Source organism: Abramis brama (assembly GCF_963993115.1).
Source record: "Abramis brama genome assembly, chromosome: 1".
Classification (NCBI taxonomy): Eukaryota; Metazoa; Chordata; class Actinopteri; order Cypriniformes; family Leuciscidae; genus Abramis; species Abramis brama.
In genome coordinates this window covers 28739822-28763487 of record NC_139963.1, presented here as the reverse complement: position 1 = coordinate 28763487, position 23666 = coordinate 28739822, and the positions used below count along the sequence as shown (strand labels likewise).

Below are 23666 nucleotides of genomic sequence, written 5' to 3'. Positions count from 1 at the left end.
AGATGCAGGATCAGAGGAGATGCTGAGCGAAAGACGGTGTCACGTTCGTTCTGCTGCCCTCTGGTGGATGTGCACCGCATTCCAAGATTGCAAAAGAAAAAAACAAACAAGAAACGACAGAGGGAGATACGGCTACTGGAACGCATCCAAGTTTCATTGGCTCGTTTCTGTGTTTGCATGCGTTCATGCGCACAAGTTAACGTCTGAGCCTTGTCTCCCATGTGCAGGTTGGAGAGATCGAGGAACAGCTCACTACCGCCAGGAGGGAATTAGCTAAATCTGAGGAAGCCAATCAGAAGCTTCAGAGGGACGTGAAAGAGGTGGGTCGGAGGTTAAGTTCTCACAGAGAGAGCTTCAAAAGAAAATCAAGAGCACTGTGTCACGCAACCATAGTTTTGCTGTCATCCCGCCTCCCTTCCCATTTGGAAGGGTTTCCTGCCACGATGCAGTGATTAATTGTCGGTAAAGTGCTCTAGTTGTTGATGGGTGTGCCTGTCAGCCAAAGCGAGATCAATCAAACTGCCAAACAAAATAATCAGCTGTCTATCTGACATTCCTCATGCAAGAAGTCTAATTTTATGTATAATAGAAGCACGCCGTACTCTCCTGCGGTAACAATGACTTGCCAACTTGGCAACAGCGCTTGTTTCATGTCACCGACTCGCTAGTTATGGAATTTTCCAGAATTGTCGGTTGCTACCGTGCTGGCTTGGCGTCCTATTTAAACTGGATGCCTTTGCTTTGAGCAGGTTTTGTTGCTTGTAATCTGCGTCTCGATAGTGGAGAATGAAGTTTTTCATTCAGTTCCCAAGACACTTTGCCTTTCGTCCTTTTTGCTACACTTGTCTTTCATCGCCTCTTCCTCCTCCCTCATAACAATTCTGGAATATTCTATACAGGTTTTTTGTTTCGCAATAACTTTTTATAGTCAGCTCCATTTGAGGTAAACAGTTACTGTAAAACTGCTGTCTAGACAGAGCCCCAACCATAATGTGACTGAATGGTCTGATTGGAATCGTTTAGTGTGTGTGTGTTTATTTCTGCAATCTATTAACCTTATGTATTTATTCTTTGTGACATTTTCTCTCTTTTATCTCACATTTTTGCCACCCCCTCAACCGCAGGCGCTGTGTCAAAGAGAGGATATGGAGGAAAGAATCACCACCTTAGAGCGCAGGTAAACTAGACCAGATTAGACCAGATCTCACTGCTGAGTTTAAGTGGGAATTAGCTCAGTCCGCACGTTCAAAAGGCACAGATAGAGTTGCAGTTTTGATTTATCAAGCGCCCTGCAGATCCTCACTGTGTGTGTTTTTGTCTGTAGGTACCTCAGTGCCCAGAGGGAGGCAACCTCTCTCCATGACATCAAAGACAAGCTGGAGAACGAGCTTGCCAGCAAAGAGTCTTTATACAGACAGGTACAACAGGAGAATCATGTACAGACACACATGAAAGGTGTAACTATTGAAGGAACATTTAACAGCATGTTCATCTTCAGTCTCTGAAGGGTTATTCTCAGGGAATGGCACCAATTGTGCCGGAAGGTTTTGTTGTGTTTTTATTTCATTTGAAAAGGTTTCAAGACTTTTCTTTCTTTTTATCTGTGAAGAAATATTTCAGATTTTAACACCTCAGGCTATCAGGGCCTTAACCATCCACTATGGGGGGGGTGTCATGCTCCCTCCAATATTCAGGTTATTAACCTACAAGTAGGGCTTGATTTTTGTTACTAACCACAACATCAAGCTAGGGTTTTTCCCATAAAATTATTCAAACTTGACAAGGTGAAAGCTTGATGTTTTTATTTCAATAAAATCTAAATTTAGATTAAATATAATTTATACTACAGTTCAACAGCATGTCTATACTACAGTATGTCTTACAGTATAAACATTAATATTGTTAAATATTATTACAATTTAAAATCACAATTTTATATTTTAATATATTTATGGTGCTTAAAAAGATTTCTTAATATTATCAGTGTTGGAAACAGTTTTGGCGCTTAATATTTTTATGGAAACTGTGAAACTTTTGACCAATTTAATGCATCTGTGCTGAATAAAAGTATTAATTTCTTTAAAAAGTAAAAACGTACTGACACCAAACTTTTGAAAGGTAGGCTATATTCTCATTTACAATTGAATGGTTATGAATGAACATGCAAATTGATTGATATTCTGATGTAAAAAAAAAACACATTTAAAATGTATTTATTCAATTATTATTAGGTTTTTTTTATTTTCACAGATGAATGTTTCCTAAACTATGGCAATCTTGACATTTATTTTGTACTTTGTACTGAACTGTCTTTCATTCCATGATCTATCCATATAAACAAGCTCATACCATTTGCTAGCGTTCAAAATCTGACTTCAGATTTATAATAATGAAATGAATAAAGGTTTGGATTACATTTTTTATTTTATTTTTGCATCTGGTTAAAGTTCATTCCATATCTTTATATTCGTTAAAAGCCTTTCTCTGTCAAATCGTGAAAATTAAACAACTTTTGCAATGGGCAACACTATATTCATAATAAATAGAGATGTACTGTAGATTTAGACATTCTCAGCAATGGAACCACAAATTAGTGTCAGTTTAATTTAAGTCTAAGTGAATTTATTTTGTTGTTTTAAAGGTTTGTGGTTTGAGGTCTGTAATTGTGGATACAAGAATTTAGAATCTGTTTCCAGGCTCTGTGATATGTCTAGACCTGTTGGTTTTACGTAACATACAGTATGTCTTTGCCTTTCATACTTATCTAAATGATCACTAGTTATAGATTTTTGTTCATAACCTTTATTATCTTCATTTGGTTCTTTGGTGGATTTATAAGTGACCTTGTGAGATTTTAAGAGAAGTTCCATTGTGTTTTTACCAGGTCTCCACCAAAAACAAAACACCTTTTTCCCCCTGAAGAGAATGTGTTCCTTATGGTGTTCTTCATTGTCTTGGTCTCATTGTTCTGTCTCTTCTCATCCCTCGGTCTCCTCAGAGTGAAGAGAAGAACAGGCAGCTCCAGGAGCGTCTGGACGATGCTAAACAGAAGCTGCAGCAAACCCTCCAGAGGGCCGAGACGCTGCCCGAGATCGAGGCTCAGCTCGCCCAGAGGGTGGCGGCACTCAACAAGGTGTGTGCTGTCAGGTTCAGATCTGTTTGTCTCTTTGTGATCATGTGCTATTAACTCATTTCAAATGGAAAACAGGTCCAAACTGTGTTAAAATCTATTTTATCCTTGCTCTGTTGTTTAGGCTGAGGAGCGTCACGGCAACTTTGAGGAGCGACTGAGACAGTTGGAGGCACAACTGGAAGAGAAGAATCAGGAGCTACAGAGGGTGACTCATCCTCTCTTTTTACGTTTGTTCAGCATGTCAGGCTCAGATATAGTGAGGCGTTTTTACTATGGATGATCTTTTGGAGTAACAAAAAAGTAATGGATTATTCAAAAATTAAAATGCAAGTTAAAAATATTGAGTTGAAGTTTGTAAAATGTATATTTAGCTTGATTCACAAACATTACATCAACATTAGTTTCTAAGGGTGTGTTCACACAGGTTTGATTCGATTATAACAGACTCTGATGCGATTGCTCTGTTAGTTTGGTTCATTTGAATTAATGTGAAAACTTCCATCTAAAACCCAAACAAGCGAACCGAGACCCACCGCTGAAACATGAATGCAACACGGACCAAAGACATCTAATCAAACCAAATATGTTTTTTCTTGTCATTGTCGCGATGTTTCCCATTACAGTTCGGTACAGGTGTCAGAACTGCCGTCTCCTTGCAGCAGAACTTCTTTGTGTGTGTAACTGAGGAATTCCTGGCACTGTTTTAACTCCTTTACACATTTGATAAGCTCTTTGTGAGAATACCATCATATGTACGTATGTTATAAAAGCTGTTCTTTGTTTTGTATCTTTAGGTTAGCTGTTAAAAATGACCAGGACTAGCGAATGCGAACCATACATCATCACAAAATGATAAATGTATCATTTTGTTTGTTTGAACCAAGAAAATCAAACTACAAGTGTGAATACACCCGAAATGAGCTAACATCAACAACCTGTTTCTTTTGAAATAATACATGAACAATTTACATTAAAAAGATCTTCAGAAATGTACAAATATTTAAATACATTTTAATTTTAAATACATTAAAAAATATATATATATATAATAAAAAAGCATTAGATTCATTTGGAGTTTATGAAACCAATTTGATAAGTAGACTAGAACTGAGTATTGCACATAAAATAAATAAATAAAAAAAACTCTTATTTTTAAGCATTTCACATCTTTACTTTCTATAAAAAAAGAGAAGTGGTTTATATAGTCTGTTTATATTTCATGTCAACTTCTAGCTTGTAAGGAACTGATCTAATAAGTTTCTTGTAGCGCTTTGCTTCTTTTTCCATCATTAAAGCGGATCCCCGTCTGATGGGATGTGCGACTTTAACAAACCAGTTGTATAATAATCAGAATAGTGTTACTCTTGGATCTCTCGTCTCTCATCACCTTGATGCCACATACTTTATTCACTGTTAGTCAAGTATATACTCAATATTCATCATCCTTCTCCTTTCTCTGTTCGCCACTTTTCCCTCTCTTTTTCTCTCCCTGCCCTCAGGCGAGGCAGAGGGAGCGGATGAACGACGAACACAACAAGCGTCTCTCTGACACGGTGGACAAGCTTCTGTCTGAGTCCAATGAGAGACTTCAGCTGCACCTGAAGGAGAGAATGGCTGCCCTGGAGGAGAAGGTATGATCCTCCACAATTTCAGATTTAATTTCTTTGTCAACGCCAAAGAAGAAAAATAGCCTTGACATGTCACCACGTCTTAGATGTTTACCTCAAAATCCAGATGTTGCCTCAATTATGTTTGTGCCTAATAGGAGTTTCAGGCTTCCTCTTTGTGTCCTCCCTCATAATTCCAGCACGAAAGCAGGTGTTCAATGCGTTTCTCATCAGAGAATCAGTGATGAATGGCCAAAACGTAATTTGAGCTTAATGTCAGAAACAGAAGATATGTTTCTGAACACAGAAAACATGACTAGATTGGTGTAGGAATGTGCAGAACTGCAAATTTTCAAAATCCACTTGTGGGATGCCTGAACAAATACTGTAGTTAACTAATCGGTCTCGAGAAAGTATAATTAGGCTGTTTCTGGTTCCTTTGAACACAATTGGGTGTGTTTGTAAGTGGGCATTTTCTGGTGTTCAAAAACAGACGGTATGTCTCCAGATGCATTTTTAAAAGTTAGGAAAATAATTTTTAGCTCAACATACTGTCTTAAAAACACAAGATGCCCAGGTTTCCCAGTAAATATCCCAGGAAACCTGGAAATATTCTGATCTGTGTAACTTGAGTAATCAATAGACAGAAGTACAATACAGTAAAAATTGTTTTACAAATGCATTATAGTTTATTAGATAGTTATCCACCTCTGTGCTAACTACATTAAATGGTATTGCATGCTTTTTGTTTATTTTCAGATTACTCTTTCATTACTGAGACATGCTTAATAGTCAATTATGCAAATTATTAAACAGAAATATTATGAGATAACTACATAACTACTATTTACTGCCGAGACTGCTTCCATTTTCAGAGTCACAGTCAGAGCTCTTCAAAAATTCAGAGTTTTCAAGTTATAATTACGAGTTCTATGAGGATTTGAAAGCTTAATTACGAAATATTGTAATTATTGTAATGCCGACATGACATGAACACACCTTAACTGTGCCATTGTCATGGGTTTGATTCCCAAACACACAAATGTCTGAGATTTAAATGAATGTTAGAGCCTGTTATAATGTTTTACAGAACGCTCTCTCCGAGGAGCTCGCTAACATGAAGAAGATCCAAGATGATCTCTTAGCGAACAAGGTACGTTCCTAAACTTTAATGCTAAAAAAAGGTTCTGTTCACTTGACCTGTATTTAGATGGCTACATTATCAGATAATAATGTCTTATTCCTCCCAGGATCAACTGATTGCAGAGCTGGAAAGGCTTCAGCTAGAGCTGGACCAGCTGAGAGGAAGACCTGGTTCCTCTTACTCACGGTAAGACACATAACATTTCTGCTGTCCTCTATTAAAAGATCATTTATGACAATTTATGAGGTATTTAGGAGATTTATTAGTTCATCTTTATTCTAAAGTTGACATGAAATGACATTCGCAATCCATTTTACTTCATATACAAATTCAAAAGTTTGGGGCCAGTCATTTTTTTTCTTTTTTAAAGAAATTAATACTTTTAGTGAGCAAGGATGTAAAAAAAAAAAAAAAAAACAACAGTAAAGAGAAAAGCTTCAAATAAATGCTGCTCTTTTGAACTTTCTCTTCATCAAAGAATCCCGAAAAGATGTATCATGGTTTTCACAATAATATTAAGCAGCACAACTGTTTTCAACACTGATAATACAGCAAATCATCATATTAGAATGATTTCTGAAGGATCATGTGACACTGAAGACTGGTGTAATGATGCTGACAATTCAGCTTTGCATCACAGGAATAAATTGCGTTTTAAAATATATTCAAAAAGAAATCTTACAGACCCCAAACTTTTGAACGATAGCGTATTTATGAGTAAAACGGTATTTAGTGCGGAAAATTATTATTTTATCCATCAGGAATCATGTGGATTGTGAAGTGAAAGTGGGCATTATCTCGTAAACGGGCAAATTTCATGTTAACTCTAACCATGACCTCCACTGTTTCTTTATTAGGTCTCTGCCAGGAAGTGCTCTGGAGCTGAGGTACTCCCAAGGAGGAGGGTCACTTCCTGCTGGCTCCACCACCCACCTAGATCATTATGGAAACACAGGCACAGGAGGAGTGGTCAGACGGGCTCATCGTGGACGTTGGGGCGGTGCGAGGGAGGATACTAGCAAAGTGAGAACATCTTTGTTTGAACTTGCTAATAGGTGAACAAAATGGCTCCATGTGAAATTAAACGGGTCATTTATTGCCTTTCTCTTCTGCAGTACGGCGACTGGGACACTGGAGCTTTGCTAGGCACTGGGTTTGAGGGCGGCGTGGAGGACAGGTGTTCTGATGATGAAGAGGATCGCGAAACGCTCTTCGGCTCAGAGCTGCTCTCACCAAGCGGCCAGACAGATGTGCAGACTCTCGCTATTATGTTGCAGGAGCAGCTGGAGGCCATCAACAAAGAGATTAAGTGAGTGTACTCGAAACGGAGGGGCCTGGAGACCGCTTTGAAAAATCAAACTTTCATTTAGAATAGAGAAATGGAGAGTGCTCTGAAAGGGAGGTTAATTGGAAAGAGCAGGACGGAGGCTCAATAAGGAGGTTATATGGCAGGGACCATCAGTACATTAAAAGTATTATAGTTTCAAAAATGACTCGTTGGTGGGTTGCTTGAACTCTGTCTTAAGAAAACACTGTCAGTTTTGGGTTCACCTGACCCCTATTGGACATGTTTGGGGTTGGTAAGATGTTTTAATATTTTGAAAGAAGTCTCTTATGTTCACCAAGGCTGCATGTATTTGATCAAAAATACAGTAAAAACAGTAACACTGAAATATTATTACAATTTAAAATAACTATTTTCTGTTGTAATATATATTAAAATGTAACTTATTCATGTGATGTCAAAGCTGAATTTTCTGAAAGCTGAAGTGTCACATGATCCTTCAGGAATCATTCTAATATGCTGATTTGCTGCTCAAGAAACATTTATTATTCTTATTTAATGTTGAAATTTATGCTGCTTAATATAATTGAGGAAAGCGTGATAATTTTTTTCAGGATTATTTGATAAACAGAAATCTTTTTAACATTGTAAAAGTACTGCCACTTCTGATCAGTTTAAAGCATCCCTGTTGAATTAAAGCATTAATTTAAAAAAAATACTGGCCTCAGATTTTAAATTTATTTGAATAAACTAGTAGACTAGTAGATTGTTGGACAACTAGTCAAATAGTAAATCACCACACAAAAAAAATGTGATTTATTTCTTTTCATTTTGATCTCTCTCTCTCTTTAGGTTTAAAAAAAGTCTTAAAGGTCTAACTTTTTTTAATTTATTTTTTTATTGAATGCCTAAAAGTTTTAAATTGGAGCCAAAAGTGTTTTCAAAATTTCCATTTAAATGGTCTTTGGAAAAAAGTCTTTCATTTAGCTTCACGAAACCTGCAGAAGCCCTCGTCTTACCCACCTGTCATATTTTCTCCAGGCTGATTCAGGAAGAGAAGGAAAGCACAGAGCTTCGTGCTGAAGAAATTGAGAGTAGAGTCAGCAGTGTGGCTCTGGATGGCCCTCCCATTCCCCCAACCTCTCTGGGACGGGACAGCACAGGACGTGGCTTCATCCCCCCGTCCCTCACATCCTCCACCCTGGCATCGCCCTCTCCTCCCAGCTCCGGGCACTCCACTCCCCGCCTACCCCACTCCCCAGCACGCGAGACAGACAGACAGGTAGGAGCATGTGTGAAGTACTGCTATCACACATTGAATAAACATGTGCAAACATTTGACTCTATACCGTTCTACCCATCAGAACAACAAAGATGACGACAGGTCCCTAGCCCTTTTGGACTCCACCCCTCCTCCCACCCCTCGTGCACTGCGACTGGACAGGATGACGCACACTCACCCTGGTGCAATGTTGGATGACAGTCGTGAGTTCCGAAGGTGCGTTAATCGCCCCGGCCCGAAATCAATCCATGCATAGGAATGATATTCTTTTTTTTTTTGCAATGTGCAAAACGTCTTTCCCGTCACACTTCAGTCTTAATATCCTTGTATAAGTGACCTTTCCCTGTCTCTCTCTGTGGACTTCAGCCTCTCAGCTGATGGCAGCAGCTCAAACAGCAGCCAGGACTCCCTCCACAAGGCCAGCAAAAAGAAAAGCATCAAGTCTTCCATCGGCCGGCTCTTTGGGAAGAAGGATAAGGTCCGAATGGGTCAGCCTGGACGTGAGTCAGCATCTCTGGGTGAGTCTAACCTAAAAATACAGCAAAATATACAAAAAAAAACACACACAAAAAAATGCTTGACAAAAAAAATGACAAATAGCACTGCACAATATCCTTAAATTATCAGGAAATGTTCCTTAAAGGCCCCCAATTAAATTGATGAATTATTTCCTATTGAAAGTATTAGTCTGGTTGGGACCTATCAACGGGCTTATTGCCTTTTAAAATTAACAAATAACTTTTATTTATGTCACAGTCATTGAACATGATTTGCTATAGACCTTATGTAGCCCCGCCCCTTTTCAGCGCTGCACTCGTTGTCTCTTGTCTTTCGGTTTGTATTTTCACTGCGATCTTATTATGAATGAACGGCTCGATTTAAAAATCTTCCCGGGTCTACTGACATTCGTTAAGACATCTGCTGTAAACATTACAATGCTCATGATAACTTTCGTTAACTCTACAATAACTCCAATAAAATCCACTTCACCAGCTAATTACTTCTCGACAGAGATGCCATAGAAATATACAGTGCGACCGCAAAAACTGAAGTAAAAAGATGTTTCTCTGGCGCATAAGGTCTATATGCTAGTTGTTTGCTTTAACATTAGTGGGAGGGCATTCTATAGAGCACTTGATTGGACAAAAATCTGTGTAGTACAAAATGAGTCAATATTCTTGGTACATTCTCCTGGAATACAAAAACTGGGTAACACTTTATTTTACAGTGTCCTTGTTACATATGTTACATGTACTTACCATAGAAATAACAGTAAATTATGCATAATTACATGCAACTAACCCTCAACCAAATCCTTATCCTACCCTAACCCTATAGTAAGTACATTAGTAAGTTGCTTAATATTACTCAGTACTTAAATATATACAGTAATTACACTGTAACAATGACACTTTAAAATAAAGTGTAACCAAAAACTGTACGTTGTAATTAAGTACACTAGTGTTCAAAAGTAATAAATATAATGTAATAAATATAATAAAATGTTTTTGACAGAAGTCTCCAATTTATTGCTCTCCAATGCTACATTTATTTGTACAGTAAAAACAGTAATATTGTGAAATATTATTACAATTTAAAAACTGTTCTATTGTAATATGTTTTAAAATGTAATTTATTCTTGTGTTGGCAAAGATGAATTTTCAACATTATTACTCCAATCTTCAGTGTCACATGGTCCTTCAGATACAGTATCAGTCTAATATGCTGATTTGATGCTCAATAAACATTTCTGATTATTATCAATGTTGAAATCAGTTGAGCTGCTTCATATTTTTTGTGGAAGATTTTTTTCTAGGATTCTTTGATGAATAGAAAGTTTAAACTAACAGCATTCATTTGAAATAGAAATCCTTTCTTAACATTATAAATGTCCATACTGTCATTTTTTATCTATTTAATGTATCCTTGTTGAATTTATAAAAAACTTTTTCAAACTTTTAAATGGGTGTCTATATCGGCTAAAAGTGAATTTTAATACTGTGCACTAGGTAGCTTCAAAGCTAACAGAAACTAAACTAAAAACAATGTTGATTTTATGTGATTTTTAAAGGAATGCTCTCATTTCCAAAAAAGCTTTATATACATTTTAATTCAATCTTATTCTATATCAATGCAATGGAACTTACATTGGAAATCAATGGGACACTGATAATCGCTTCAGGATAAACTGACTTGAAAGTGATTTCTGTGGTAATTTTATGTTCCTTTAATGGGCATTAAAGTGTTTAAAAACAACTGTTTAGTCAGTCCTGTTCATTTGATTTTCACCCTTAACATCTCTGTGTCTCCTGTAGCCTCGACCCCCTCAGATGACCTGGGCTCTGTGGATACCCTCGGACTCACTAAGATGGCCGGTCCGGTGGACAAGGACCGTCGCAGCAAGAAGAAGTAATTATACTCGTACAATGAGTAGCTTCCATCACACTCTGTATCTGATTCTTTGTACTGAATGAACATCCCTCCCTTTCTTTTAGACATGAGCTGTTGGAGGAGGCATGCCGACAGGGGCTACCCTTTGCATCCTGGGATGGGCCCACTGTTGTCTCCTGGCTGGAAGTATGGCTGCATATCTAAATGTTGCAATGGATAAAAAGGGGGCTTGTTTCGTTTTATATTGATATATGATATTATGTTTGAAAATTTGGGATTATCATCGACTTCCATTCTGTGATACTTTGATCCCGTTAGTTTTGTATTTTCCTAAAGATCACACCTCTCTCTCGCTCTCTCTCTCTCTCTCTCTCTCAGCTGTGGGTGGGCATGCCAGCATGGTACGTGGCAGCATGTCGTGCTAACGTGAAGAGTGGGGCCATCATGGCTAATCTGTCGGACACAGAGATCCAGAGAGAGATCGGCATCAGTAACCCTCTGCACCGCCTCAAACTGAGACTGGCCATTCAAGAGATGGTGTCTCTGACCAGTCCCTCGGCCCCGGCCAGCACACGCTCCGTACGCTTAAATGCACCATCAAATAATTACTATTCTTTAATAAAAATTACAGTGGGTTTTTAAAAATCTGAGACCACAAATGAAAAATTAAAGGAATAGTTCACCCAAAATTTTAATTCTCTCATCATTTACTCACCCTCATGCCTCTCCCAATGTATATGACCGTCTGTACAAAGTATGTACAAGTTATTAGTGATCAAAAAAAAGTGCAGAATCTTAAATATTTGTATTCTCAGACTCTTTTCACCCCACTTTAATATAACAAATCTAATAAATAGTAATCCTGATAACTTTATGTGTGGTTTGTGTTGTTTTCTTTTCTTCCCACAGTCAACCAGTAACGTGTGGATGACCCACGCTGAGATGGAGTCCCTGACTGCAGCAACCAAACCAGTTAGTAGTCACACTTTATGTATTTTATTTAATGTTGCTCTGACTAGGTTACTAGTTTGGGAGAAGTAGATGTAACAATGTTGAAGCAATCAATTATAAAAATACATTTCAGAAAGCAATGGGTTTGGACACAAAACCTCTTACCCATCATTGATGCACTTCTGACACGGATTTATTGGAACTGATATTCAGTTTTTGTTCTGTATTAATTTGACCATCCTGCTTTTTTTCATCCGTTTTTTTTTTTAACTGTACATTTCATCTAGATAAAATGAAACACCACAAGTGTGGGATTGTAAAGCGCTCTGCCTCCTAGTGGACAGAATGAGAGGCGGCATGCGGAGAGAGTGGAGTGATCGGACATGTGTTGATGCGTCTCTCTCTTTCTCTCTCCCCCTCTGTGTGTCTGGCTAGGCTGTAGCGTTGAACATCCTCAACTTTCCCTCTTTTTTCTGTTTCAGTGTGAACTGCTTCCAACTAATGACCCGGTCACTAACAAACTGTTCCTCCCTTTGTACCTCTCTTCCTGCTTTCCCTCTTCATTCTTCTTCCCTCTTCCTGTCCATCGATGTGTCTTTCCTTCTGCCCCTCTGCTGTGTTCCTTATCTCCTCTTCCTCACCTCTCTCCTATCATGCTATCACCTCCGCACACAAGGAGCTGAAAGAGATTAGCTGGGATCAGGTGAGTAACGTCAATACATCCATTAAACACTTTCGAAACTGATGGTGCCATCAGATGGTTGACACTAAATTATCTTAAAGTAAAGCCTAAATGACACAAATGTATTATTTACAATTGTACATTTTAAATATTACATTTATTATATAATAGTTATTTATTTTTTCATTAAATTTCACAATTTCATTACAAAAGGAAATGTGCACTAATAGATGTAATAGCATTAACAGCTTTTTATGCCTGTTATAGTACTATTATTTAATTTTTATATATTTCAGCTTGAATTTTAGTTTAATTTTAGTAATTTTGTTAAGTGCTTTTGTCATTTTTTTTTTGTTTTTGTTTTTATATATCTTTAGTTTTAGTAATTTTAGTATTTAAACAAGTTTTTATTGAATATTTATATTTTATTTTATCTTTATTTCAGGTACTGAAAACTGTTGTAGTTAACAATAAAAACACTGTTTTATGCTAGGCATAAAAATCCATGTGCATGATAAAATAAAATAAAAATTAAGATCCAATAAGGCAAGTGACAGTTTCATAAACTGGCCCAAACCTTTATTGTTAACCCCTGAAGTTTAGATTTGGAGGCATCAAATACACATTGCAATGAGTGAACTGAAATACAACTGTGAAATCTAAAGTGCATTTGTAATGGTTTTTTTTCCTCTGTGGTAGATCCTGGCCTATGGAGATATGAACCATGAGTGGGTGGGCAATGATTGGCTGCCCAGTCTGGGTTTGCCCCAGTACAGAAGCTACTTCATGGAGTCACTGGTGGACGCCCGCATGTTGGACCATCTGACCAAGAAAGAGCTGCGTGGGCAGCTGAAAATGGTGGACAGTTTCCACAGGTGTTTTCTCTCTCCCTCTCCCCATCTGTTAAATGCTGTCACACACTTCATTATTCCTTCTCTTTATCATCCTTAGTCTCATGCCAACCAATTCTTTTCTTGGTGCAGGTGTGTGTCTTAGGGCCTTTCCTAATCTAATGTGCTTGGGGTCTTGTAACACTTTGTCAGGGTGGAATGACCTAATTAATTTAGATAGCCCCGTGACCTCCAGTGACCCTTGTGACCTTTTGACCCCACAGGGTGAGCATGCATTATGGAATTATGTGCCTGAAGCGCCTCAATTATGACCGCAAGGAGCTGGAGAGGAGGAGAGATGAGAGCCAACACCAGAATAAAGGTTATTATTTTTTATCTGTTCCTTTATCTCTCTTTCTTGCTTACTGTTGCTAACACAGATGCCCAACATAGAGTACAAGGGTGGTCTTTTCCGGGGTTGCACATGATGCTGGTCCCTAGCATGGCATGCTGATGTCCGTAACACACTTTTAACAATCATTTAGCTTGTAATGATTTATTAAATATTCATTTTTCATATATACTACCACTCAAATGTTTTGCTTCTGTAAGATTTTTTTTTAAATAATGTAATACTTTTATTCGCAAAGGTGCATTAAATTGATGAAAAATTACATTAAAGACACTTATAATGTTACAAAAGATTTCTATTTCAAATATATGCTGTTCTCTCTATTTATCAAAAGAATCCTGAAAAAAATGCAGCCTTCATAAAAAATCAGAGACTTCAAAAAATCTTACTGACCTCAACATTTTGAATGGTAGTGTAAATTTTTTATTCTTTCCATTACACTATCTACACTGTAGTTCATGCAGGAAGACGGTCCTTCATCAACTAGTTTTAACAGATCGACCAGCAAAGTTTTGCAGCATGGGTTATATTGATCCACCAGCTAGACCAGTTCTAAACCGGCATAAACTAGCCTGACAGAGCATGGAAGTCCATGTTGGTCTTAGCTGGTCTAGCAAGAATTTCAGGACATTTTCTGGTTGTTTTCCAAGTTATGTTTGGGTTTTATCATGTTAATCTTTTGCTTTGCATCATCAATCAAATCATACAGCAGAACAGTCTGATAAACACAATGTACAAAAGGGAAAAAGCAACAACAGTCACCCGTGGAATGTACAGTTCATCAAAACATTGGACAGTGAATGAGAATATGGCAAAAAGAGAGGAAGGGTGTTTACACAGAGTGCATTTGTTAATAATAACATACATTACCAGTAATGACGTCTGGAAAGCATTTGGCAGCCCAACCTTCCATTATGCACAGGATTCAATGGCACAATAGAGATTTTACATTTGAAGAGCAACTGATCAAAGCTCAATGCACAGATAGCATTATTCATCTCACAGTTTTGAGTTGCTTTAAAGGTGCCGTTACCGCCTCATTCAGTACCTTGATTAGAAACAGATGCCTTTGCTGATCTAGAAGTTATTCATCGCATAGCAACACTTCATGCAATTTGAGACTATATTAAGCATGAGTGAATAACTTTATCCCTGCACTACAGTGGGGAGAGATGTATGCATGTACTTTTGTGTGCATTGCTACAGGAGGTGTAGCAAATATCAAAATTATTTTTCATGCTGTAGCCTACATCAGAGGTGCCCAATCCGGTTCCTGGAGATTTACCTCCCTGCAAAGTTCAGCTCCAACCCTGAACGAACAGCTGAACCTTATTAAGTTAAGGTAATTAAGATCTTGATAATTACAGACATGTGTATTTGATCAGGGTTGGATCTGAACTCTGCTGATCTCCAGGAACATGATTGGGCACCCCTGTTGTACATTATATGCACACCACCCAGCTCTGAATGCATCATGTTGCCATCTTGAGCATCAGTCAATGTTTCTGCCTTTTGTAATAGTTGTCTATGGCCTCGTTTACACTGCAGGTCTTGATGCCCAATTCTGATTTGTTGCCTATGTTCTTTCAATTGTGACCCATACCCAGCTAACACAGAATGTTGGCACAACGTACCCAACCTTCTAACAACGTTTTAACAACATGGCCAAATGTTTGCTATAACTAGAAGGCCTACGTTGTGTGGTGAAGGTTGTTACAGCGTTGTCACAATGTTGACATTGAACCACCGACCGTTCAGGGCAATTGCTTAAGGTTGTGCCTAGGGTGTCTGGACAACCACTGGACGACATATGTACACTGCCCTGAAGCGCGAAAATCAGCCTTTTAAATTTCAACTGACCATTGGGCCGTCTCTCATTCTTCATCGAGCAATCCTTACGTGAGAATTGCGTTTAATTTACCTCAGCTAAATAAGATACGTAATTATTCAAACACAACCTACAACTTTCTTGTCTAATGTGACATTTATGTGAACATCTTCTGGTCAGGTATGACAAACATTTAATAACTTTATGCCAAAAGTATGAAGCCAAAATGCCAAAATTAATGATGAGATTGATTTCAGCGCGTAGCCTACTTGTTGCACGTTAATGCTTTTTCCTTCTTTTTTTTTGGAAACGCACAGAGAAAAAAAATGTTTGTAACTGCTCGCACAACTGTTTTTTATTCCTTTCATTTGTCATCTCATTCGTTTCTTTGCTAAATATTCTCATGTCTGCTCATGCTAGTTAACGTTAATCCACACCCTGTTTTGTTTTGTTTTGTTTTCTCACAAATGTATGACTTTTGGAAGTGCAATTTGATTACCATATGCAGTTTTAATAAAGTTGAATTAGGTAACCTAAATAATAATAGGGATAAACAATATTTAAAAAGTATATAATTTTTTAACATATGACTAATTAAAAATTAACCACAAAACATGCTAAATGGGGGATATCTATATCTAACATAAAAAAAAAAATGGCCAGAATGTTGTCTCTCAGTTGCTGAATGTACAACGTTGCTACAGCCCTGGCGCGTCTTACAATTTTACGTTGTTACAATGTTGCGAGCACGTAGACAGCCATTGTAGTCATTAAACCGCAGAGACGTTGCCTAATGCCTCAGAAAATTCGATCTGCCTGTTTACATGATAGTCGCATTGGCACATATCTGATTTACTGTATATCTGATTTATTTCCACATATAAATGAGGCCTGAAACCGATCTTGAAATATCCGAATGCATGCGTTTTTTTCCTGTTTACACGGTCATAGAACACATCCGATCTGTGTCACATATGAGCAAAAAATTGAAATTGGGTCACATTTCCCTGACAGTGTAAACAAGGCCTATGAGTTCCTCAGTTGTCCTCAGTGTGAGAAGATGGATCTCAAAATCATACAGTCACTGTTGGGAAAGGGTTCAAATATGCAGAAGAGCCTAAAAAACCAATGAGTGTGCAGGACCTGGAGGAAATCTCCGAAGAGCAGTGGGCAGTTACAACTAGTGAACAACTATCACAAAACATAAAAACACATGTTGATTATTCAGGTAACAACACGCACTTTTAAAGGGTTAGTTCACCCAAAAATGAAAATTCTGTCATTAATTACTCACCCTGATGTCGTTCCAATGCTTAAGAAAGTTCATAAAGAGATCGTAAAACTAATTAATATGAATTGGCCAAATTTTCTGAAAAGACTCGGTCACTTTTATATGATGAACAGATTTAATTTAGGTTTTTATCCATACTTAAACATTTATCAGCGACCATAAACAGAAGTTCAACCGAACCTGCTTGACGTGCGATAACAAACCTCATTGGTTCTTGCTGAAGCTCAAACGTGCTGCGTAACACGAGAATGAACCTCATTGGTTCTTGCTGAAGCTCAAACGTGCTGCATAACACGAGAATGAACCTCATTGCTTCTTGCACGTCAAGCAAGCATGCTTGAGCTTCCATTACCACTACTGATGTGTGAGGTAATGAATGTTTATGTGAATAAAAACATAAATTCAATCTGTTCGTCATATAAAGCGATCGTGTCTCTTCAGAAAATTTGGACTAAACCGCTCAATTCATATGGATTCGTTTTACGATCTCTTTATGAACTTTTTAACCTCTGCAATGTGAAAAAGGTTATTCAGGACAGTACTAAATGAAAAATAACACATTTTTTATGACCCCTCTTGTTAATATTATTAACGTCTTGTTTATATTGCAATGGGCATGTAAACTAATCAGCAGAACTGCATGTCATTATCTGAAGCTGTGCGGGTGTTTCTTATATTGACACCAGAGCATGTGAGCGGAGTGGAGCGGGAGCGAGCGGGGAGCGGGAGCGGGCGGATCTTGGACAGAGCGCAGAGCGGCATTTTTAAAAGGACGGAGCGTTGCCTTATTTCCCGCTCCAATTTCGCTCCAATTTCGCTCAGCTCACACCACGAGTCTGAAGCATGCTCAGTCAAACCTAAACCAGGATCCATCTGTCTTGCATAGTCATCAACAGTAGACTATTTTCAGTCAAAACTCGGCTCAATAATGGAGTTCAAAAAGTAGGCTACTTCAAAAAGGAAAATGAGAAGTCACACAGGTGTAGGCTACTATTAATATAATAAAACTAACAAACAATGATAATGTGGTACAAGAAAACGAATGTGGAGACATCGTTTCAGTCAGCAAAGATTCATTTTGGAATCTCAAAAGACACTTCTCTCGAAAACATGAACGTGAGCTACGCCAACACGCTGGGAAGAAAACAAAAGGTTAGCAAATTGAATACGGTAACTTGTAACAAAGTGTAAATTAAATATAGCGTAATATTCAAACAAATTCTTTTTTTCATTCAAGTAGACCTAATGGTTCGTTTTATTTAGCCGAATTTGTGTCGTCCGTAATAATATTTATATTATTAGGACCATTTATTCATTTAATTTTACAGCAGTTTGTGTGTATGGAAGCCAATTTAAATTTTAATCGTGCGCGTTGCGCAAAAGTTCACTTATCAAAATTCTGGCCTTATAGTTAATTTACTTTTAAAAAATGTATGCATATTTTTGTTTATATAATTTTTATTTATATTATTAGGCCCATTTATTCGTTTAATTTTACAGGACTTTTTGTGTAGGCTACATTCCTTCTTACATAGGCCTGTAATTTGAAATAAAACATTTCAATTTGAAAAATGTTGTTACTCATTAGTTCTTTAGGAGGTAAGGCTGTGGTCTAAGCTAAAAGTGATATAGGCCTAGCCTACATGTAGATTTTTTTCCTTTTTTGGAGCGAGCGGGGGGCGATTTGAGTGGAGCGCGAATTGAGCGCTGAACGATAATGAGCAGAGCGGCCTGATGTAGCTTTGAGCGGGGGAGCGGAGGGGTGAACAGTTCCATGAGCGATGAGCGGAGATTCTCACCGCTCCACTCCGCTCACATGCTCTGATTGACACCATGATATTAACACTGTAAATGACTCTGGAGGAATGGTTTGACTGTTTGCATGATTGCATTCCTTCCTTTGAACTTGGGTTTGGAGAAGCTGAGTCAACAAAACAAATGCAAAGCCTCTGGAATACCATGAAAATACAAAACAGAGACAAAGAATTTGTCTGAAACAAAAGCAGATGTGTCCAAATCTGCAGTGGCCATAAGAGTTCCATCTGAGAGCAACTGAAACAAAAGTTGAAATCCACAAGCATCACCCAAGATGGAAATTGATAATGATCAGTGGTTAACACCCGCCTGGAATTCTATTCATTGTCCAGCCCTTGTGTTTCCTCTGTAGATGTGATGGTGTGGTCAAACGAGCGTGTGATGTGCTGGGTGCAGTCCATCGGCTTGAAGGAGTATGCAGATAATCTGACTGAGAGCGGTGTGCATGGTGCCCTGCTCGCCCTGGACGACACCTTTGATTACACTGACCTCGCCCTGCTCCTGCAGATACCCAATCAGAACACACAGGTACAATGACTAGACTGTTTGCAGATATATAGATCTTTATACAATTTCAAGTCAAGTCAGCTCAACTTCTATAGCTCTTCATACAATGCAGATTGTTTCAAAGTGGTTTCACAGTAATAAACAGGAAAATGATTATCAATGATGCAAACGTCATCAAACATCTCCCATCTCAAAAGAACATATAAAACACTTCAGAAGATTGGTCTAGGACAGTGTGATGTGCAGGTTCAACCTGTCACGGATGAGGGAAACGATGGAATTTTGGAAGAAAATGTAAAAAAAAAATTTTTTTAATGGACACATTCTATTTGATAAGATAGCATGCACATAAACTGTGCAAACACATACAGAATAAAGATGCACATCAGAAGTCAATAAAATAAATGGGAAAAAAGCATTACTTTTATTTGCAAATAGTTTTTGTGCGAAATTGCAATTTTTTCTCTGAAATTAAATTTGCAACTTGAATGCAAACATAGCTAATTGTACTGACATTAATGTGCTTGCAACATCAAAAAAAAGAAAAGAAATCTTATACCATTTGTTTTTTTACTTTAAAGGCACACATATTTATATATCGACAGCCTTTATATTTACAGTATATACAGGGAGTCTCTTTATACAGCAGATGTAGGGACAGACTGAATGAAAAAAACAAACCCTGTTGATTCATCAAGTCTCAAAACAATAAGAACTTCATAGATGAAAGCAGCGACTACTCATTACTCCTGACTGGTCTGGGTTGATTACATGTGAGCTATGTTTATTCCAAATCCAGGCACGACAACTTCTGGAGAAAGAATATAACTCCCTCATCGCCATGGGAACAGAGAGGAGGCCAGACGAGGTGAGCACCATGGGACATGAACACAGCTGGATTTTTATCATCCTTTACCTCCCACCACTGAAATACACACTAGTATAATGACACTCCTCTTACAGGGTTATTGTACTTTCTAGATTTCGTAGCCAGTTTGAACATTCAACTGTATTTTGTATTGAAATGACCTGGCTGATAATTCAATTCATAAGTATTCTCTTCTGCCTTCTCGTCCTCTAGGACGGCACTAAGACGTTCACCCGCTCCCCTTCATGGAGGAAGATGTTCCGGGAGAAAGATCTGAGGGGAGTGACCTCTGACTCCTCAGAGACCTTGCCTGCTAACTTCCGTGCCTCAGCCATCTCTACCCCCTCGGTCACCCTGAGGAAGGTCCAGAGCGATGGTGAGCTCGCACGGCCTCCTCATTTTTTGGAATTTCATTTAATAATGGCATTTTTATGCTTTCAATTCACAAGAAAGAAGTGGGAGAGAAAGACGGGAATGGATTCAAGAAATGTCACAAGTGTTTTTAAATCATTTTGGAGGTTTTTGCCAAGCCTCTGTGCTCATCAGGTTTTGTCACATTTTTGAATGATGCTCTGAATATTATAAGATGGATTGATTAAGGGCATGTTTGCACCTGGGTCACTTCATGCATTTTTACTGATTGAATTTGTTAAAACTAATCCATTTACACACTACACCGCAAATTAATATAAATCTGATCTTTAAAGTCCGCACATCAGGTTGCTGAAGAGATACTGCTCATCTGTGTGGCGATCCGTGTTGCAATAGCGCTGTCATACCTGGCTATAACACGCTTTCACACATTAATTTTTTTAAATATTGGGAGGAGTAACATTTTTATATGTGGTTTCAACAACCAGATGCATTTACACTTGTCCAGATCCATCTGGAATGCGTCTCAGACACATTTAAATCCATCTCGAAAGTGTTTCGGAGGGCAATTACACCTGGTCTTTTCACGATCGGATGGCTGTCCAATCAAAGAAAACACATGAAGTAACCAGGAAACAGGCCCTAAGTAGGTAGATAAAACAGACTATTTTAATAAATTCTCAACAACAAAAAAGACACACAAAAAAGAGGAATAATACCGTAATTCAGATAACTATAAATAAGGGCAAAACCTATTAAAGGAAAGGCTACTGAAAAAATAACCAGGATAGAGACTCAAAGATAAACAAGGCTTTGTGGAAATCCCCGCAATTAATTCTAAAGTAACTTTATGACAGTGTTGATGCTCAGATAAACATTGTTAGAACATTGTTTCCTTATGGAGTAAGTGGTTCAGGAGTGAAAGCTTTATAATGCTGTTTAGAATACAATTTTTTATGACTAAATCTCACTGGTCTGTGTCTGTCTCTCCAGCATCTCCAAGGGCAGAGTCTGGCTCAGTGAGGACATACTCCTGTTGAGGGACTGCAAAGGTGAGACATGACTAGCTAGCTTCTTTTTCAGTTCATATACATATATATATATATATATATATATATATATATATATATATATTGTTAATATAATTAACAATAAAAAAATAATTGTTCACTTGCTGTAGCCCACAAAATCTAGAAAACTGAACAGAAAAGCATTTAATGGAAGTATTTAATGACCATGTGTGGGCAGGGCCCCCAATAATTGCGGTACACCATTGCCAATGAATACCTTTCTGTGTTCATACTTTGTACATACTGAAATCACAAAAATTCACTCATTTACGAGTTCGACGGAAACAGTTTTAGCATTCTGTTTGGTTTCCTTACAGGGCCATAATGTAGTTGATTGACCCCTCCTACATATTTCGCATGCACCTTAAATGTCTTGTGTTGTTAAACTTGTTTTGGAAAGGATGTTGCCTTTTATGTTTTTATTGTCATTCATCATGTGCTTTGTGTTTGCGGTTGTGTGTGAATCGTTATCAGCCGCATGGAATCGGTGTCAGCAAAACTTTGTAGCATATGAACGCCTGTCATTCACAAACGCACCTTGTATGATAAAGCTTTCAGCTATCAATAGTGTAGTGCACTCAGCTCATCCTTGTTAAAATGCACAGTTCTTCTCAAAATGAGCTCAGAAAAAAATGAAACAACAGTCTGCAGTTTCCATCTGGGATTGGTCATTGTTGATGCTTTTTCTTGGCTTAACTTCAGCACAGAAAATCGTGACAATGTGTTGCAATTCTGTCTCTCGCACACAGGAGGCGCCGTTGTCAGAGAGCTGGAACCGGCTTTACATTTCATTCACGGGGAGGAGGGGGGATAAGCAGAAAAAAAGCAATGAATATATACATTTATAAATATAACTCTACTGGTCTGACCATTCTGCAATAACAGAAGAGAGGGGGAAAAAGAGCAAAAAAGGACAAAAGACATGAAGAATGTATGACACAAGTGAGTGGTAAGAAATGGGATGGTTGGAGGAATCGGATGACTGTTTAATCTTTCTTTCTGTCGTTCTCTCTTATCACTTCCTGTGTCTGTGCTGATGGGACATCTGTAGATGAACTCTCTTGTCTTTCCGTCCTTCGTTTCAATGGCGCTGCCCGCAGCCCTAGTTCCTCAGAATGGCTTTCTGCAATTGGTATCTCGAGTCTCTCTGGAGTTGTTTGTGGCAAATCAACCTGGACTTCAGGGATGTTTACATGCGGTGAGGTTCAGAGGAAGTGTACTAAAGAGCACAGTCGAGGCCAAGACTTCGCTGTATGTGTTTCTCAATCAGGAGAGCGAGCACAAGCTGAGAAAGACAGGCGCACCGAGAGCTACACGTGAGGCTGCAAAGGGCACAATTCTTGCTCAGTTACGACTACAGTAGGTGTTTTCTTTTTCTTTTCAAACATTCAGATTAAAGATGAAAGATCAGCAGAGCGAGTCAGCAAACAAAGGGAAGCTGGTGGTGGCGGATAGATAGAAACACTGGGAGGTGAAGCGAGAGGGAAGATGCTTGCGGACAAAGCAAGTGACCAGCAGAAATGAGTCCTGACGGACAGAATCGTTCCAACAACGCAAGCCATAAAAGACAACAAGAGGTGAACCGAGGAGGAGAAACGGGGGGACGGGGAGGGAGGGAGGGAGGGAAGGAGGGAGGGTCAGGGGAAAACAAGTGAGAGAAATTGTTTAGCTTCTGTGTTGCGATGCATGTCAAACAACCAAGACGACAACGAACTAAAACTTTCGGGGAATAAGACGATATGAAGTTAAAAATAAAAACGATGTGTACATTAACATATGAGGTTAAGAGCTTGGGGAACAATTTGTAAAATGTGTGTATTTTCATTTTTATTTTTTATTTTTATGATAACTATATTTATTTTCTTTATGTATGTATTGAATAATTGTATGTACATGTTCATTTAATAATTCTGACTGTAATTTAATTTGATCTAGTTTAAAGCGTAATTATGAAATATTAAAAACATGGTCATTAAAATATGCTACTTGTATGTGTAAATTTTGACAACAAAATTGTGTTATGATTTAAAAACAAACCATTACTGTTGATGAGGATGACAGTGATTCGATTTGAAAATGATGTCTGCAAAATAAACAATAATGATAATGATGAAAATCAAAATAAAATAAAGTGTTCCTAATGGTACTAGAGTTCGGTGTGCTCGTGATTTTGAGATGCTAATTTGCTGAAAAGGGTG

At 38.1% G+C, this 23666-nt stretch overlaps 1 protein-coding gene across 3 annotated transcripts in view; it reads left to right on the top strand.

The window, feature by feature from the left end:
• The window catches only part of ppfia3 (PTPRF interacting protein alpha 3), a 40574-nt gene extending 16955 nt beyond the window's left edge, over positions 1 to 23619 (top strand). For 2 of the 3 annotated variants that reach the window (XM_084124595.1, XM_084124594.1), the window contains 25 exons: positions 228 to 320; positions 1125 to 1177; positions 1325 to 1418; positions 2999 to 3133; positions 3255 to 3338; positions 4633 to 4764; positions 5831 to 5893; positions 5991 to 6070; positions 6742 to 6907; positions 7000 to 7193; positions 8211 to 8451; positions 8534 to 8667; positions 8818 to 8969; positions 10767 to 10860; positions 10947 to 11028; positions 11221 to 11421; positions 11752 to 11814; positions 12470 to 12496; positions 13175 to 13350; positions 13590 to 13687; positions 19004 to 19179; positions 19958 to 20026; positions 20240 to 20402; positions 21392 to 21450; positions 22218 to 23619. In XM_084124595.1, coding sequence (XP_083980721.1) covers positions 228 to 320; positions 1125 to 1177; positions 1325 to 1418; positions 2999 to 3133; positions 3255 to 3338; positions 4633 to 4764; positions 5831 to 5893; positions 5991 to 6070; positions 6742 to 6907; positions 7000 to 7193; positions 8211 to 8451; positions 8534 to 8667; positions 8818 to 8969; positions 10767 to 10860; positions 10947 to 11028; positions 11221 to 11421; positions 11752 to 11814; positions 12470 to 12496; positions 13175 to 13350; positions 13590 to 13687; positions 19004 to 19179; positions 19958 to 20026; positions 20240 to 20402; positions 21392 to 21438 — 2817 coding nt within the window. In that variant the 3' untranslated portion in view covers positions 21439 to 21450; positions 22218 to 23619. Of the gene's footprint in view, positions 1 to 227; positions 321 to 1124; positions 1178 to 1324; positions 1419 to 2998; positions 3134 to 3254; positions 3339 to 4632; positions 4765 to 5830; positions 5894 to 5990; positions 6071 to 6741; positions 6908 to 6999; positions 7194 to 8210; positions 8452 to 8533; positions 8668 to 8817; positions 8970 to 10766; positions 10861 to 10946; positions 11029 to 11220; positions 11422 to 11751; positions 11815 to 12228; positions 12497 to 13174; positions 13351 to 13589; positions 13688 to 19003; positions 19180 to 19957; positions 20027 to 20239; positions 20403 to 21391; positions 21451 to 22217 lie in introns of those variants that run through there. The other variant, XM_084124596.1, reaches the window with a different exon arrangement.
• The last annotated feature ends 47 nt before the right edge of the window (positions 23620 to 23666 follow it).